This window comes from Uranotaenia lowii, chromosome 1 (genome assembly GCF_029784155.1).
Source record: "Uranotaenia lowii strain MFRU-FL chromosome 1, ASM2978415v1, whole genome shotgun sequence".
Lineage (NCBI taxonomy): Eukaryota > Metazoa > Arthropoda > Insecta > Diptera > Culicidae > Uranotaenia > Uranotaenia lowii.
The window spans coordinates 148,119,938-148,138,595 of record NC_073691.1 but is presented as its reverse complement, the minus strand read 5'-3'; the positions used below and the strand labels follow the sequence as shown (position 1 = coordinate 148,138,595).

The 18,658-nt window shown below is 38.4% G+C and overlaps 1 protein-coding gene across 2 annotated transcripts in view; it reads left to right on the top strand.

The window, feature by feature from the left end:
- The first annotated feature begins 3,805 nt into the window (after nt 1-3,805).
- The window catches only part of LOC129740461 (diacylglycerol kinase theta), a 102,554-nt gene continuing 87,701 nt past the window's right edge, over nt 3,806-18,658 (top strand). For both annotated transcript variants that reach the window (XM_055732145.1, XM_055732144.1), the window contains exons 1-2: nt 3,806-3,940; nt 4,073-4,264. In XM_055732145.1, coding sequence (XP_055588120.1) covers nt 3,937-3,940; nt 4,073-4,264 — 196 coding nt within the window. In that variant the 5' untranslated portion in view covers nt 3,806-3,936. The remainder of the gene's footprint in view (nt 3,941-4,072; nt 4,265-18,658) is intronic.

Genomic DNA, 18,658 nt, shown 5'->3' with positions numbered 1-18,658 from the left:
CGTTGCGACTAAACGTTGATCGAATCGAAATCATTTCGTTTCCATCGCTGCGTAACGCTCCTAGGGGGGGGGGAGGGAGTAAGCTCGAGTGTAACGAATTGTGACATAGAGGAGGGGGGGAGGTATGCTCATTGTTACGTAACGATTTTTTCTTACAAATTTCAGTTTCATCGCAGCTATTTTGATGTCATGCAATTTTAGCAGAATGATAAGCAAACCAAAATCAGCTTATAAATTGTGAGCTTCAACATGATTGAAACTGGATTGGAACCTTTTCTCTTTAAATATTCTGATATAGATTACTTAAAATGTGTATTGAATATCCGTGAAATAACTGTTGGAAAATCGAATATTAGGTATACTTATCCCCATGAACTCAATTCAACCTTAATACGGTAATGATTCTATTTTTTCTCTCAATTGATAAAAAAAAATGCAATTTTGGTTGCGTAACCAGTTTTGCTCCTTGAACAAAATAAAGTAAACAAGATAGATCATCAGTTAACAAGCACAGAGCAAATCGTAATAGCACATTCAATTTATTTTATAAGAGAATTATCATCAATGAGTACTAAGAAGCGATATGGATATATTGATTTCGTTATGAAGAACGTTAAAAAAATTATTTGAAATTTTTTTTTTACCATCGAAAATCAGTATTTAAAAATAATGGGGGGGGGGGTAGTTATTAGCGTTACGTAATTTTCATAGGGGGGTACGTCGAAGCGTTACGATTTGTGACATACGGGGGGGAGGGGGTCAAAAAAGTGCAGTTTTTGCGTTACGTAATTTATGGATGCCGCCTTAACACGTTTTTAGAGAGAAAATATTTCAAGTCGTACTTGTAAACGGCGGATTCGATACCGCGTGAAAATCCTTTGTGTAATTCGTATGAACATTAGTTGTTTGGTGATTTGTTTAAAAATTTGAAAACTCAAGAAAACTTTTTATACATTTTGGACAGTTGAGTTAAAAAAGTTGGTACAATATAAGGCAATTCAACTAAGATTACGGCGAAAAAATTAATCTCTTTAATTCCTTAATCTATAATTTTTTGGAATCAACATAAACAATATTTCTTCGTACACTGAACACTCAACTGAATCAGAATCTTGCTATAATGCAAAGAGCTTCAGAGTTATTCAGTATTGTCAACTATGAAAAATTCTGCTTATTTTTAGAAAAAAAAAATGTATGTGAAAGCATTTCTGTTTCTTACAGAATTTGATTTGAGACTAAAGTTTGATTTTTTCCCGTGTGAATCAGATAACTATGTGAAAGTTTTCTAAGAAAAAAAGCGGGACATTTTGAGGAAAAAGCGGGACAGCGGGACGTTCAACAAAAAGCGGGACATGTCCCGCTTTTGCGGGACGGATGGCAACCCTAGTTTAATGGTGTACGTTAATAAGTTTTCATTTCTCACTCCATTCAACTTCTATATGTTTGTAAGTATTTAATATCTAAAAATCATTTGTTGAGAAAAAAAAATCTATGATTTAAACCTGTAATTTCAAATAAAAGCTCCTACAGAACTTCAACAGGTGGTGAGGCTGGGTTAGATAAAGGTTAGATACATAAAATTATACATTGGTACTCAATTCTCTCAATGCTCTCCTAGACTTCTAAGTGAAAAAGAAGTTCTTAATCATTTGAATTAAACTCGAAAAACATAATTTTTCACCCAATTATACACAACTGTTTGAGTATACACATGCATGAGTATTAGAGTATTGTATCAATGAAGGAAATCAACAATCCCTGTGAATATATTTTCAGAACCCATTCAATTAGAGCAATGCTCGAGTCGAAAACAGCTATTTAACCGATATTAAATTGCTTTTGTTTCGCTAATTTTTGTTTATCTATATATATAAAAAGCAATTATCTGTATGTTTGTTTGTTTGTTTGTTTGTTTGTTTGTCCTCTATAGACTCAGCCGTCTTAAGAGCTAGAGATCTGAAATTTGGCATGGATGCTCATTAGGACCAGGAATGATGAAAAATGTTTTTAGATTTTTGGACGACCCCTTCTGGAGGGGGTCGTCCATACAAGAGAAATATTGTTTTCACGTTATTGACGTTATTTTTTGTCGGATTGTGATGAAAATTTGCACATGAGTGTTTTGAGAGACGAGCAATCGATTTCAGTTATCAAATTTAGGGATAGGGGTCGGCAAAAGGGGTCGTCCATATCCACTGATTTATGTTTTTGCGATAGAGGCGTTATTATACATCGGATTGTGATGAAAATTTGCACATGAGTGTTTTGAGAGACGAGCAATCGATTACAGTTATCAAATTTAGGGATAGGGGTCGGCAAAAGGGGTCGTCCATATCCACTGATTTATGTTTTTGCGATATTGGCTTTATTTTACATTGGATTGTGATGAAAATTTGCACATGAGTGTTTTGAGAGACGAGCAATCGATTACAGTTATCAAATTTAGGGTCAGGGGTCGGCCAAAGGGGTCGTCCATATTCACTGATTCATGTTTTTGCGATATTGGTGTTATTATACACCTGATTGTGATGAAAATTTGCACATGAGTGTTTTGAAAGACGAGCAATCGATTTCAAGTTTCGAATTGCGGATCAGAAGTCGGCTGAAGGAGTCGTTCATATCCAACTTGAATGTTTTTGCGATTTTGACGTTATTTTTCATTGGATGATGATGAGATGAAAATTTCCGCATAGGAGTTTTGAGGGACGCTTTTTTGCTTTCAGGTTTCAAATCTTGACTCAGGGGTCGGCAAAAGGGGTTATTATCTGTTCACTGTTTTACGATATTCTCTTGATTGAGCATAGAATTGTAATGAAAATTGGCACATGAGAGTTTAACAGAAAAGATAATTGATTTCAGGTGTCAAGTTTTGAATCGTGTTAAAAAAAAGGCCGTCCATGTTAGTTGCTCACTGTTTCCGCGATATTGTCATGATCATGCATCGGATTGAGATGAAAATGTTCAGATGAGGGTTATAAACTATGTGCAATTGACTCCAGGTAGCATGTTCCGTGTCAAGGGTCGGCGAAAGGGGAGTCTATATTCACTGATCACTGTTTTCAAGTTCCTGACGTTATTTTACATATAATTTGAAAAGAAAAAATGGCACAAGGGAGTTTTGAGGAACGTAAAATTGGTATCAATTATTGAATTTCGGGCCATGGGACAGAAAAAGAGGGTTTTATTGAAAGTTCAGTGTTTTGTGCAATAATTTTGTTGGAGGCAGTTAATTGATACCAATTTAAGTGTGAAGGTCAAGCAAAAGAGTCGTGCACACAAACAAATAGTACATGTTTCTGCCATAATGTCTAGATTTTGCAACCGATCGAGAAGAAAACACTCTCACATAAATTTTAATAAAAAGCCAATCAACCGTTTAATTTGAATTTCAAGTAATAGTAATAGTAGCGACTTTAACACTGTTGATTTTTTTCCCCAGAATTGTCGAAAAAATGTTTCGAATTCATTTTCTAAACTCATTTTGACGTACCAATGATTTAAAGCGAAACGAAGTTCGTACGGGATCAGCTAGTCTATTCATATTTTTTGTTACGTCGATGTTGTTCTACTTGCCAAACTGTAAACATGCCACTGAAGCTCCGGATGTTCCGTATCGTACTGGATGATGCTGCAAACAATGAACTTTAAAAACGTCAATCACTCAAATACGTTGTTTTTGCTTTTTCTTCTCCTATCGAAAATGAAAACCAACAAAACAAAATCAACAACAACAACAACTATAACGGAACAACAGTTTGCAACTTTGTGGTGCACGAAAAGTGCTCGACAAGTGTGATAACGCCATGCTCTGGCATCGCACCGTATCTGATCCGAAATCCGGTCGCACACTGTTGGTCCGAGCCGGGTCACGTCAAACGGAAGCTCTGCACGGTGTGCCGGAAACGCCTGGATGAGAACCAGTCTGCCGTTCACTGCATGAGTAAGTATCTACCTACGTTTCGCGGAACTGGGTCACAAATCTTAGCCTCACAAAAGTCTCTCTCTAGGAGGAGGTAATCGATACTAGTGCTTTTCTCACGATTTCCCTTTTTTTCCCTCCAAAACAAAACAGTTTGCGAGTACTTTGCCCACGTCGAATGCCAGGACTTTGCCATCCCGGACTGCAAGGAGAACGCAACGTACGTGCCCGGGAAGGAGCTGGGAAGCGTCCGGCATCAGCATCACTGGCGCGAAGGCAATCTTCCGCAGGCGTCCAAGTGTTCGTACTGCAAGAAAGCGTGCGGCTCCTTCGAATGCCTTACCGGTAAGTTTGTACTCTTAGTATTATTGTTATTAGGACATGCATCTTGTACTGAGTACGCTAAAATGATTTGGCTTAGAACCAAACCATCCAGTCAACGCTTATGCAGGTGGAGGGGATGGGGCATAATGAGCACCTTCGGGAAGAGGCTTATAGGGTGTTTTTTCACCTAGTGGCAAACCAATTGCAACCTAGTTGCGCACTAACTGATGTCATCGTGCTCATTTATTGCTCTAATGGCAAACTAGTTTCGCACGAAAAACGGACCGAGTCACCCTGATAAGAAAGTCAGTTTTGTAAGAATTTCACCTATACTGTTACCAATGTTGTCAAAACAACGAACAGCTGTTTGTGGCTGAAAGCAAAACAGTCGAAGTAATGGACGGAAAAATTATTGTTGCCAGGATTTTAAATCTCTCAGTCAAGCAAAATCCTACTAACTTCTGGCCAGTGCACGACACGACACGGACAAAAGATAATCCGGATGTAAAGAACCGAGTGAAGAAAATCCAGGATGGAAAACAAAATGACAGCTGCATGTAAACATCGCGCTCGTTCTCACGCTCACCTGCGAATGGAATAACTCGAAAATCGAAAGTCGTTTCTTTATTCGGACGAAATAAGAAGCAAACTGAGAATCGAAAAAAAACACGTAATTATTCAACCATACAAAATAGCTATAACATGTGAGTTAAATCACTGTTTTGTGTTCAGACACCAAAGTATTTTATTTCCTATCTGGCTAAAATTGAAAAAAAAAAATATAACGTTGAATACGCATTTTACAACTGTCGGCACAACTAGCAGCACTGCTCAGATTGTCAACAAGCGACACCTTGTGTGACCTCTTTTTTCTAGTCTGTAAACAACTTGTTTTGATTTCTTCTAAATTGTAAGCGTCTAGTTGAGCAGGTTATGGAGTGAAAAGGTAGTTTGCCGCGAGTTTATGTTAATTTCCGCGACTATCCCGTAAAAAGTATCACTTGGTTAAATGCGGTTATCCATTCTCTTCTCAAAAAGTAAGTTGTCTTTTTTTATATTAATAAGCTAGGATCGACTTAGCTTATTAGCGATTATTTGTTCGTACAGTGATCCCACTATTCCGATACCATTCGAATAGTAGGCAATCGATACTTGTCTTATAGCTTCGTTGCACTTCGTTAAACGTAAGTGCTTAATGTTGTTTTAACTAGAAACCATTCGAATCGGATAGATCCAGAATCGAAAAACGAGTAGCTTAGTGTAGGCAAATTTCTCGCTTTAAAATGTAAGTGTGATCGAATTTTAACTTCCAACTTTGTACTAAACAAAACTATGTTTAGCTTTGAAGCTGCTGTAATAAACACTATTTACTCTCGAAAACAAGTGTCAAGCCTAATTTGAAGTAACAACAACCGAGTGTCGAACTCTAAAAACCAGTCATTGTGGGGGGCAAACTGAGAACACCCCTGGGGCAGAATGCGCATCATTTTATAAAAAAGCTTGTCAGGTGTTCATAAGTACCTACTCAGTTGTCTCCTGAGCCGATGTTCGTGAGTTCGAGCCCAAAAGGTAAACATCGAAATCAGTTGTACCGAATCTATCATGTTTCTCAATAACTATCCATCAACTGCAACGTTGATATAAAGTCGCAAATGCCATAAAAATGGAAAAACCACTAAAGCGACTATAATTGAAACGAAATTTTGAAAAAATGGTTGCTCCAACTTTTGTCTAATTCCACAGCTACAGACGGCTTGTCAAATCATTAACTTGCGGGTTAATTCATCCGCGAAAACAAATTTGAACCTATCTGTGACATTCTATTTACGGTTAATAAGGTGAAAACCCCGACCCGAGAGTTGTTCAAAGTCCATTAAGACGTACACATGTTTAAACGTCCAGCGCGTCGTTGTACTCTTTTTTTAGTTGGTAACCACAGGTGGTAAATCCCGGTTTACGGATTGTATTCAAAGGCACAGTGAGTACCCGTGTCGCCCCAGTTTGCTACTCTGAGTCCATGGGTACAATGGGAAGACTCATGATATACTCGTGTATATCTCCTACTCCCTAAATTAGTTCCCACTTCGAACTGTTCAACACACTATACTTCAACAGTGGGACGTCTGCTCACGCTAGTGCGCGTGCAATACCCATACATAGACGAGACGACTTTCAGCAAAACCTCTCACCGTTACGACTCGACGTATGAACTCTCCTCTAACGACTCGAGAACCAACATCTCCTCTCAATCACTCGAGATTCCCACATAAACCTCTCCTCTTCACGGTTCGAGGCCTGATCTCTCCTCTTACGACTCGAGATTCGACACCTCGCGAGGTCACTCGCGTGGGGCTTAACGCAACTACTCGCATGATTCCCGACGAAGACGTCAACCTACTCCGACTCGAATGGCGCACCCGGCGTCGAGAGCCACTCTACTCGTGGGTAATCCTCGATCGTGGAATAATCCTCTCCGAACGATTTCCACTGCTAGAAAGGCCGTTGGAAGGTCGCTTCGGTCGTCGAGAACCGCCCTACTCAGATACTCCCCGAAGGTTGAGCATCATACGCACGAACGCGGCGTACTCACGGCATCCGCTACGCAGAAGATGTTGCCTTATCTTTGTAGCTTCAAACCGTGGGTTCGGACGCACTGTACTCGAAAACCCCCCCTCGATGGGGTCAGTCTACTCCTACCGATGTTCGGTCGTCTTTTATCTCTTTTATTCGGGATTTAGAACGCTACTACTCGTATGTTTCCCGGCAGTGAGGACAACCTAAACCGACTCGAGAGGCTCGCTCGGCATCGAGAACCTCTAAAAACGTGGGTATCCCCTGACAGTGGTTTACCCCTTTCCTACGAGGTCCGATACGGCAAAGGTATTGTCTAATCCCCGCAGTTCCAATACGCAGAAGATGTTGTCTTATCTTTCAAGCTTCGATAAAGGGACCCGAAGCACACTACTCAGATGCTCCCCGGCGATGGAGTCATCCTACACCACCGCAAACCTCGGACAGGCAAACACCACGTGTTCGAGTGTTTCCTCTTGGTCACCATTTTACCGTGTCTTCTTCCGATTCAGCTCTCGATGTGCGGACGACGGGTTCAGCTTCCTTTCTCTTAGCTGTCCCACAGCTGTTGCCAGTTGTACCTCGATTCCTCATTGGCGAGATCTCGTACGTTGGGCATGTCTTTATTGTCGTAACAATAGACATTCTCCTCTAGCAGAACCAAGATGGACCGCCATTGCGCAGGCAGCTTCGGACAAGATAGTCCGGTATCCACTGATAACCCGTAGGTTCATCAGTCTCTGAACGCTGCTAAGTCTCGGCAGGTTACACTCTCTTCTCAGCACCACACCATACTGCAGGATTGACGTGGACATGACTCGTGAAGCAGAGTCTGTCGTCGATCATCACCCCTAGGTACTTAATTTCGCGTTTGGACACGATACCACACGGTCCAACTGCAATGGTACCTGGTTGGGGTGAGATCAGGTTGGTGATCCACCAGGCGCAGGCACTTAGAGTGCATCCAGCTTTCCACTGCCTGGATTGCTACTGTGGCAAGTAGCTGTACCTCCGCCAAGAAGACTACATCATCCGCAAATCCTACAACCCGGGGACCGGGTCAAGTATTGACCCCTGTGGCACACCCGGAACACCTGTGGAAATTTGGATGAGCGACGACACAATCGCTGTCCAATTGATGCTGTTGAAGGCGTTCTGCACGTCCAAAGTGACCACCGCGCAAAAGCGGAGCTTCGTTAGCCTGGCTCTGTCCGTTATCTCAATGACAGAGCGGATGGCGTCTACTGTGTTTCGTCCTCTACGGAAACCAAACTGTTTCTCCGAGAGTCCGCCCTAACTTTCAGTGTACGCTGAAGTCGGTTTTGAATCACCTTCTCCAGGACCTTACCCGCTGTGTCCAGCACACAGATCAGCCGGAACGCCGATGAGTTTCCTGGAGGCTTACTCGGTTTTGGCAGGACTAATTTCTATCGCCTCCACGTATCAGGAAACACCCGTTCCATCACATATCGTTGCAATCATGGTTGGTCCGCACTTCTCAAATCAGACAGTGCGCTGTGTAAATCGCACCGTTATCTTCTACGATTTGTAGAGCACCACACTTCCTTCCGAAATGCTCTACACTCGTTTCCGAGTACTACCGAAGCCGAGTGCCGAGCAAAAGCGGTGCCCCAATAGCAACGCTACTGTGAGAGAAGGAGAATTTTTAGTCATGACTATCCGATAGGCTACGTCCCATGAACAGTAGTTGGCGTCGCAGCATAGTTATTTGATGGCCGATCTCGCGCTTGGAAAGAGTGGCCTAAGCTCCGCTTTCCCTTCATGGATCCTTGCGTTCTGCATCCTGCGTCCTGCATCCCTATGGCAGTCGGCACACAAACTCGCGATTTCCTCTGTCCACCAGTAGACGGGTGACCTAGTGTCTTTACGCTTGGCCCTTCTCGTCATCGCAGCATTGCAAGCGCGAGCTAGTACTTTCGTCAGTCCTTCAGCTGACAGGTTGTTGTGTCCCGGATACTCTCACAATGCAATACCTCGACGATGAAGTTCTGGGCGAGTTGTGCTGTCTTCCAGAGGCGTTCACCTGTCCTAGACTCTCGTCTACCTGTCCGCGTACTTGAGCCCAAACGATAGTGGATCGCTATGTCTGTAGGCCTCGCTCACCATCCAATCGCACACCAACCCCGGGCTACCGAAGGTGACATCTATAGTTGACTCGCTCCTTTGGTAGGTCCTAATGTTACCTACGTTCGCCGGGGCTACATTCAGCCCGGCCAGGGCTTCTAGCAGGATTTGACCTCCAGGGTTTGTGAGACGGCTTCCCATTCCTCGGCACACACATTAAAGTTGCCAGCTATAACGATGGGGCTTCTCCCCGTAAGCACCTCTACGATCTTGTCAACCGTAGTGCAAAACCTCTCTAAGGATCAACGCTTCTGTATGATACTGGGAATACTAAAGTCACGAAAGAAAGCCTAGGTAACTTTTCATTTAAATGTTAGTAGAGCGAAATCTATCGAATCAGCTTAATTTAATCGAATCAGCTAAACTTCCGACTTTTTTTTAGAACAATAAAAAAAATTGTTCTGCTTCCCTTCCATCAATACCATGCATCCATGAATTCATATGTTCTGCTCTTGTCTGAGTGAGGCTCGTTTTCTATCAAGGGCCAACTTAAGCAACTAGAACAGCTCAGTCGATAATATTAAGGCATTTATTTAAAAATAAATTCAGAGAATAGAAATCTATTGTGCATAGGTTTTTAAAAACAATGATGAAAATAATCTGTGTCTGTCAAAAATGTTGCACATTTTGTACGCTTTCTTGAATCTGAACCATTGACACTTATAGAAAATTTGAATTCAGATCTCTAAAAAACATTTGATTTTGATTTAAATGTTGATTGCAAACTTCCATTGTAAATAAAGTTAAATTACAAATTTTACGATCACAGATTATATTTCATATCAATATCGTTACTTTCAATTCTCATTCCCGATTGTTACTCTCTATAACGAACTAGAAAAAGTTTACTAAAACAAAATTTCTAAAATAAAATTCTACTAAAATAAGGCAAAATCCTTCATTGCTGTTAATTTTGCAATAAATTGAGATTCTAAATAATTGAAATATTAAAATTCTGATAATTTAAATATTGATGCAAATTCGCTCTAACGAGCAAGAATTTTTTAAGGTTCCGACTTCAAACGCTTCTACCGAAAACAGTATTGTCGATTTACCTTCCTGTGAAACGGCTGCTCTCAATTGTAAGCAGAAATTATAATTAAATCAGTTGTTGTTGACAACAGTTTCGATGTTTCCCTCTGATCAATCAATGAGATGAACTGGTTTGTCTGAGGAAGATATTGATATATAAATTTTCCATTGAAATGAAAACTTCAATTAATGCGAATCGGTTTGTTTGAGGAAGATGATTTTTTTTTTAAATTTTCCCTGATGATAATTATTACTTTCGAACCAAATGCCATCGCCACGAGGGCGCGTTATTTCCTTTAAAAAACCGGATTCTGTAAGTAATTAGACAATACTACTTATAAGTGACTAGCTGATCCCATACGAACTTCGTTTCGCTTTAAATCATTGGTACGTCAAAATGAGTTTAGAAAATGAATTCGAAACATTCTTTCGACAATTTTGGGGAAAAAATTCAACAGTGTTTAAATTTGCTACTATTACTATTACTTGAAATTCAAATTAAACAGTTGATTGGCTTTTTATTAAAATTTATGTGAGAGTGTTTTCTTCTCGATCGGTTGCAAAATCTAGACATTATGGCAGAAACATGTACTATTTCTTTATGTGCACGACTCTTTTGCTTGACCTTCACACTTAAATTGGTATCAATTAACTGCCTCCAACAAAATTATTGCACAAAACACTGAACTTTCAATGAAACCCTCTTTTTCTGTCCCATGGGCCGAAATTCGATAATTGAATCCAATTTTACGTTCCTCAAAACTCCCTTGTGCCATTTTTTCTTTTCAAATTATATGTAAAATAACGTCAGGAACTTGAAAACAGTGATCAGTGAATATAGACGCCCCTTTCGCCGACCATTGACATGGAACATGCTACCTGGAGTCAATTGCTCATAGTTTATAACCCTCATCTGAACATTTTCATCTCAATCCGATGCATGACCACGACAATATCACGAAAACAGTGAGCAACTAACATGGACAGCCTTTTTTTGACCACGATTCAAAACTTGACACCTGAAATCAATTATCTTTTCTGTTAAACTCCCATGTGCCAATTTGCATTACAATTCTGTGCTCAATCAAAAGAATATCGTAAAAACAGTGAACAGATAATAACCCTTTTGGCCGACCCCTGAGTCAAGATTTGAAACCTGAAAGCAAAAGAGCGTCCCTCAAAACTCCTATGCGGAAATTTTCATCTCAATCCAATGTAGAATAACGACAAAACCGCAAAAACATTAATCAGTGAATATGGACGACCCCTTTGGCCGACCCCTGACCCTAAATTTGATAACTGTAATCGATTGTTCGTCCCTCAAAACACTCATGTGCAAATTTTCATCACAATACGAACTATAATAACGCCAATATCGCAAAAACATTAATCAGTGGATATGGACGACCCCTTTGGCAGACTCCTGACCCTTAATTTAATAACTGTAATCGATTTTTCGTCTCTCAAAACAATCATGTGCAAATTTTCATCATAATCCGGTGTATAATAACGCCAATATTGCAAAAACATTCATCAGTTGATATGGACGACCCCTTTGGCCGACCCCTGACCCTAAATTTGATAGCTGCAATCGATTTCTCGTCTTTCAAAATACTCAAGTGCACATTTTCAACACGATCCGACAAAAATAACGTCAATATCGCGAAAACCATATTTGTGTTGTATGGACGACCCCCTTCAGAAGGGGTCATCCAAAAATCTGAAAACATTTTTCATCCTTCCTGGACCTAATGAGTATCCATGCCAAATTTCAGACCTCTAGCTCTTAAGACGGCTGAGTCTATAGAGGACAAACAAACAAACATACAGATAATTGCTTTTTATATATATAGATTTTCATAAATCTTATTTTCATGCCAAATATTTTGTAGATTTTTATAGATTTGTTGATAGTTTGTTAACACAATTCAGTGTAAACATAACCAGCAAATTTTCCGAGTTAATTTTGATACAAATTTCATCTTCTTAAGAAAGTAGTTCACATTCTCCATAAAACAGCCAACATTTCAAAAAATTTATTTTGCCGACTTTTCACAATTTCTCGATGATTTATTCCCAATTTATAAATTGGCACAAAAACCATTAACAAACAAAAGAAACAAAAACGATGTTGATTTTCAGTACAATATATTCAATTTTCCCATACAAACATAAAAGTTCAAATATAAGCATTACGTAAAAATTCTGCAAAAAATCATGGATGAGTTTTGAACCAAAACGAAGCTTAGAAGACCCCAGTGTTTGAGAAACTCAAAAATGACCCCAAATCGACTCAGTCTATTAGTTGGTGACCCCAATTCTTCATGGCCCACGACATGATACCCCACTTTCCCCTACTGGTCTAGAAAGTGTTCTTAGGTTAAGAATCTTAACGGCTTCAAACGGTGTGCACTGATACAGTAATTTACACTTTTCTGTGTGAAATTAGTAACATTTTGAGCTTATCTGAGTGAACATTGGGGTTAACGAAACTATAATGAATGTATAATAGATTTTTAAAGGATTGTAACGATCGACTAGCTCAGGCGGCTCGAACACTCAGGGTCGGCGCTGCAAAGGGATGGCTCAACAAAAGGTCACTAGGAAGAGGGACCGCGCCCCAGAAAATTCCCCCCAGAACCATTCCGAGGTATATCGGCTCGAAAGAACTAAATTTGTATCAAATTTTAAATTTTACATCATTTTATTTAAGTTTTTTTTTTTTAAACAAACAAAAAAAAACATAAAAGGAAAAGGGATTACGGTGCGGCCGATCTGCTGCAGATGATCTCCCGGGCAAGTTGAGTTAGCCACATGATGGGCTTCATGGGTTTGAGGTTATGTTGCTGGGTCTGGGCTTGGTCGACAGCCAAAGCCGGAGGCCACTTAATAAAAAAAGGAAGGTGTTTGTTACCTTGGTTGGTGGGTGGACCCCCCAGCCTGTCTGGACAATGTACCCGGTTGGCTTGGATAGATGGCGTCCCCGGATGGAGTGAAGCTGCGGGCCGCCTGGTTCGGCTGGACGGCATGCTGCTCGGTTCCCCTGGATAGGGAGCTCCCCAGTTCGGTTCGTCGGCGTTTCCGGATAGTAGGACCAAACGGCGCGCCGCCTGGTTCGGCTTGACGACGTATCGTCGGATTCGGCTGGACGATTGGCCGCTTGGTTCGGCTGGACAAAGAGAGTCGCACGGATTATCGGGACCACGTGGTTGTTTGATCTGGCTGGACGGCGTGCTATCTGGTTCGGCTAGACAGCGTGCCGCTCGGTTTGACAAGGCGGCTTGCCGTATGGTGACGGACGGCGTGTCGCTGTTTGTCTAGACGGCTGGCCGTATGGTTACGGACGGCGTGCCGCTCAGTTTGGCTATACGGCTGGCCGTATGGTTACGGACGGCGTGCCGCTTGGATCTGCAGGACGGTGCGTAGTTTCGATTTGCTGGATGGCGTGGTTCGGCTTGATGGTGCTCGGGTTCGGACCGCTTGACAAGGTCGTCTCTCTGGGCCACTTGACCGGAATCCGATTTATGGGGGCAATTGGCGACCCTCCCAAAACGGTTCGTCTGATGGATTTCGGCCAACACGATAATATTTTCCACGCGGTCACCGAACTTGCACTCTCGATCTTGGACAACGATGCACCGTCCTCGATCGTAGCCAAACTTCGAATGCCCAACGGATCTCCTCTTCGCAGCTTTCTCTCCTTCCTTCTTCTTCTCCGGAACTTCAGCTGTCATGTCCACGTCATCTTTATTTTGAGCGCACGAGTTATGGTGCGTTACGCTTATTTATCGTGCGCTCAGTGTTGAGGGGTAGGAGTGAGAATTAGGGATGGACAACGGACATGATCAATTAAGCTTCCTATCAGACACCATACAATTATTTACAATGTACCTAACTTGTCAAAAAAAAGTAGCCTTAAAAATACAATTTTTATTTTAATTAATTAAATATATACATGGGATGGGTTCTACAAATTTACAACGATTGCTACCAGTACGTGTGTACGGTAACAGGATGTGTTTAAATCATGCTCGCAAAAAAATTAAAAATGGTGCATAGAACAGGACTTTTCAACCAATCAGTCGTCATAAGGGCCGTGGAAAGAAACATAAAAAAAATCAAATGTGAAATTTCATCATATTTTAATATGTTATACATATAAACTGACCCTTTTTCTACACCAAGTGTGTTATAACTGTTGTTTACCAAAACCAATGCATTAAAAAAAACAAATTAATTTTTTAAATATATATTGCTGAAGGAGTTTTTAAAACCATTAATTATACATTGCTTTTGCGTCATTTGACGTTCTTATTGCAGAAATAGGAAATCCCGATTTCAATTTTAAATTCTAATCTCAACAGTTAAACAAAATATGTTCAGCGAGTTTCATAGTCAAAAATTTACAGTTATTGAAGTTTAAGATGTTAAAAAATTCAAATATATAAGATTTGTAATGCAAAAAATAGTGGATATCAAATCAGTGAAAAAGATACAGTTATTTGTTCAACATTGCATTGTACTTCCTCCAAAATATATTTTTAAGTGAGGTTCTCAGAAAACAGATTTTATAGGTATCTGGTGAATCAAACTATTTAGACTTAAAACTAGTTTTGAAGAAGGTGTCAAATTCAAAGGAACTCAAAAGTTATATTATTATCATAATATTATTTGAAGCTATGGAAACTTTGTTATAAAACCTCTAGTGTTAGGAATATTGCGTACTGAAATTTAAAAATAACTAAATTTTTAGTGATATCAACCGTTGATGACTAATGAACTGACACCTACATGAAAAAACGAAATAACAATCCTATAAATACAAAAACTGATTATGAATCTGTTTATTACCCTCCATTTCATAAAAGATTTTCGCTAACTATTCTAGTTCCAGAGAAATTATGCTTGCAAACAAAAATCCACAAGTAAAAGTGTAACTTTAACTGACATCACTGGTGAACATTTATGAGGCTTATTATCGGAGACTGTAATTCCATTACTAATTTGTTGAAGAATGCGAATCGATTTGATTTATGAAAAAAAAAAATATCTATGATTCAATTTGATTGAAAAAAAATTCTAAATATCGTGAAAATTCCCAAAAATTTTAGATGGATTGCTAACCTTTTTTCAAAAGTTAACCTATGATGATTATTATCAAAAACGTAGAGAAAAAAACAAGATGCATATTTGGATACAGCGCCCTAACTTCAACCTCTTGTCAAAAAGAAAAATGGAAATTTTTGGCCTTGTTTTATCGAGCAGGAGAAAAAACAGTCAAACCATTCAATTCTAATGCAATAATGTTATTATTTTGTTAGGTAAGACATTCGAGATCACGACCACGAGACTACTACCAACACTAAAATGTAGAATATACTTATTTAAAAAAAAAAACTTCATCTGGAGTCTCCAAATTATAAAGCAGCTTAAAAACTTAAATGTTTGACATTTCAGAATGTTTGAACCAATAGATGAATTTCATTTGACTTTGTTTGTTTAAATATTTGTGATTCACAAGTTTACTAAAGACACGAATACAAAATTTTTAAATTTTTATCCGGTGGTTCGTGAATATTTTTTTTTTAATAATATTTTAATCCCCAGTTCCCAGGTTCTGTTGTTGAATTCATTGACTTTTGAAAGCCCTGCTTATAATTTTGAAGTAAACGAAAAATTACAAAATAGCTCATTTAAAAAGTTGCATTAACAGAATAACTTTAAAAAAAAATATTGAAATTTAAATAAAATTCCTAGAGTTAAATTATTACGGAAAATAATTTGTTAACCGTTTTGCGTATCAGTTTTTTTACTCTTTTCAAATTCACAAATTTGGTCCAAAATACGAACACATAAATATTTTTATTATTGGCAGTTCATGGAAAAAAATGGTACTTCATATTTCAGTAATTGGATGAGCTAGATCCAGTTCTTTATATTTTCATCTTTTTTTTTATGATGTTTGAAAACATTAAAAATATTCGAAGACTTGGAGACATTAAAAACAAGTTCACCGTTATGAAAATGGCCAATTAGACTTTTTATAGAAATTTTTTAACAAAAATTTCATTTCCGAGTCTTAAAATAAATCAATCGAAAAAAATTACCCTTGTTCAAGAAATTTTGTGAAAAGAATGATTTTTGTTCAAATTTCTAAGGCATTGAACCATATAAAAATATTTTAATTGCTATTTTAATTTTTCAACGAGTTTTCCCATGAGTGAGATTGTTTCCAATTTGTGTAATTAAACAAACCCTTTTATTTCTCAACATTTGAATACACGGTTTTTTTTCTTATATAAATACTTTACTCGAAACACGAATATATATTGCGTGGGAGATACAATGTATTGTTGAATAATTGAATATTTTTCAGATTTAAACCATTGCTTTGAATCTACACAAAAACCCTCATTACAAAGCTCTTGTAAATTCTTAATTTTCCTAAGTTTTCAAAGAAATCGTAATATACTTAAGCTCTGAAAATTGTAATTCGGAATTTTCTGTTTAAATGGAGACCACTAATTTGAATAAAAAAAGTAAATTTCGAAACTTAAAAAAATAGTTCCAGACCCTCTGATGAATCTTTTTCACAAATAGTTCGTCCAATGACAGAGAGTTTCCTATTTGTTGTTTTGAAGCAACAAAAAAGACACAGTGTCGTACGTCAAGATGATGTTTAGATTTATTTTTAATTGTTCCATTGTCCTGTGTTTAGCTCTTCAACTAAACGCCCCACTGTAAAATGATAATAAAAGTTTTTTTTACATTTCCAAGTTTGCAATAAACAGTTCTGAGTTCAAAATTTAACTTTGATTTACTTGTTTCCATATAATCGATTGATTTAATAATTCTAATGACATGAATAAATTTAAAGTGACTTTTTTAATCTTGATTCTTTTTTTAGGGACAGTTTCAAACTCTGAGTTCCGGTAAAAATTGTGTGTGTGTGTTTTTTTTAATTTAGGGTAATTGGAGCAAAATCAGATAAGTTTTGAATTTCAAAACTTATGATCCTCTCCCACAACTTTTTTTTATCTGTTGAATTCTGACTCGGAAAATTAAATTACAGGTCTGAAATCCGAATTTTAGGTTGAATCCCTGATCTTGGAATCAAAAATACATTTTGACTTCCTTGTCTATTTTTCCCGATTTTGGATCTGAATTCCCGATTTTTTTCCCGGTTTTCCCGATTCTATTTTCAATTCCCGGTTATGTGCCCACCCTGTTTTATGCATCAATCTGTTTCTTTAGGATTCACCGAAAAAGTGAGGCGAAATTGAGTGTTAAAATGGGGAAAAATATATAAAATAATTATTTTTGTGCTGAGTTCCAGAAAACCAATAAAAATTTCATATGCCTAAAAAAGTTCCATTCAATTTTCACAATTTTTGAGCTCAACCATGCATGATGTTCGACGTGAGTGCCCAAAACGAATGTTCCTCTTTCAGTTTCCATGGAACACAACTTTTTTGAAGTTCCAAAGTTGTTGCAGAGATGAGATTCTGAGTAACCGAATAGATCAGGGATTCATTCGAATAATTAAGTCTTATTGCTAGCAACTCAACGAAAAACCACATCCAGGAACAAAAATTACACAAGGTGTCGACTTCAAACGCTCCAACATAAAATCAATACTGTCGATTTATTTCATACGAAATGGATGTGTTTCAATTTAAGTTGAAATTTTAATCAAACGAATTTTTTCTAAGAACAATATCGACATTTTTCTCGGACGAACCGGATGAACTGATTTGTCCGAACAACATCATGATAATTGAAATATGAGAAATCGCCACGAGTGCGCGTTATATTTGCCAAAAAAAAGGAATCTGGACAACACTAGGCGACGTGATACGAAATTTGGCTGCAGCTTTAAAAACTTGTAGCTCTCCCATATTTTTTAGAAAACTTTCATATTTAAAATATATAAAAAAAAACATGTAAAATTGGCAAGGCTTAAAAGCTTTTCAGTATAACCATTGCGAGTTTATACCTCAAACCCAACATTACTGGGTTTCATCATCAAACAGTTTCATTCGAATAATTTCGAATAAGGTTTCGTTTTACACTAATCAATCCCGTTTAAATTGTTCGAATGCAAAATGCATGGAGATGCAATTATACAAGGTGCCAATTTTAATCGCTTCTGCGTAAAACAATATTGCTGCTTTCAACAGTAACGCGTGCGTTGGCGTTTAAACAGTAATTTCAATCATTTTGTTTTTTGAAACCCATACAAATATCATTTTCGGTTTAACCAACTGCATATTTAAACTGGTTGCCTGCAGGACGATAATTATGTTTAAATTTCCCTTTTAATGAGAAACGCACTCGCCACGATTGCGTGGTATATTCGATTGAAAAAATGGCTCGACCCCACAAAAAGGCTAGAGCCTAGTGAGGTCAAAAGGCGACTTGATACGTGAGTTGTAAATCTTTTATATTGTTCGGAAGAGTTTCGACATTTTGTTTAACAAGGCCGTACCATACAGGGTTTTCTCGTCTTGAGTGACCGAAATCAGTGTGCAACGTTCAGCTTCAATGTATGAGGCATAACTTTTTTCGAACAGGTTGAATCATAAATATAAGGTTCCATATCCGAACACCAAAAAATGCCGCTGTAAAATGTGTGGTATTATAAGTAGACTTTGAGTTTAGTTCTAT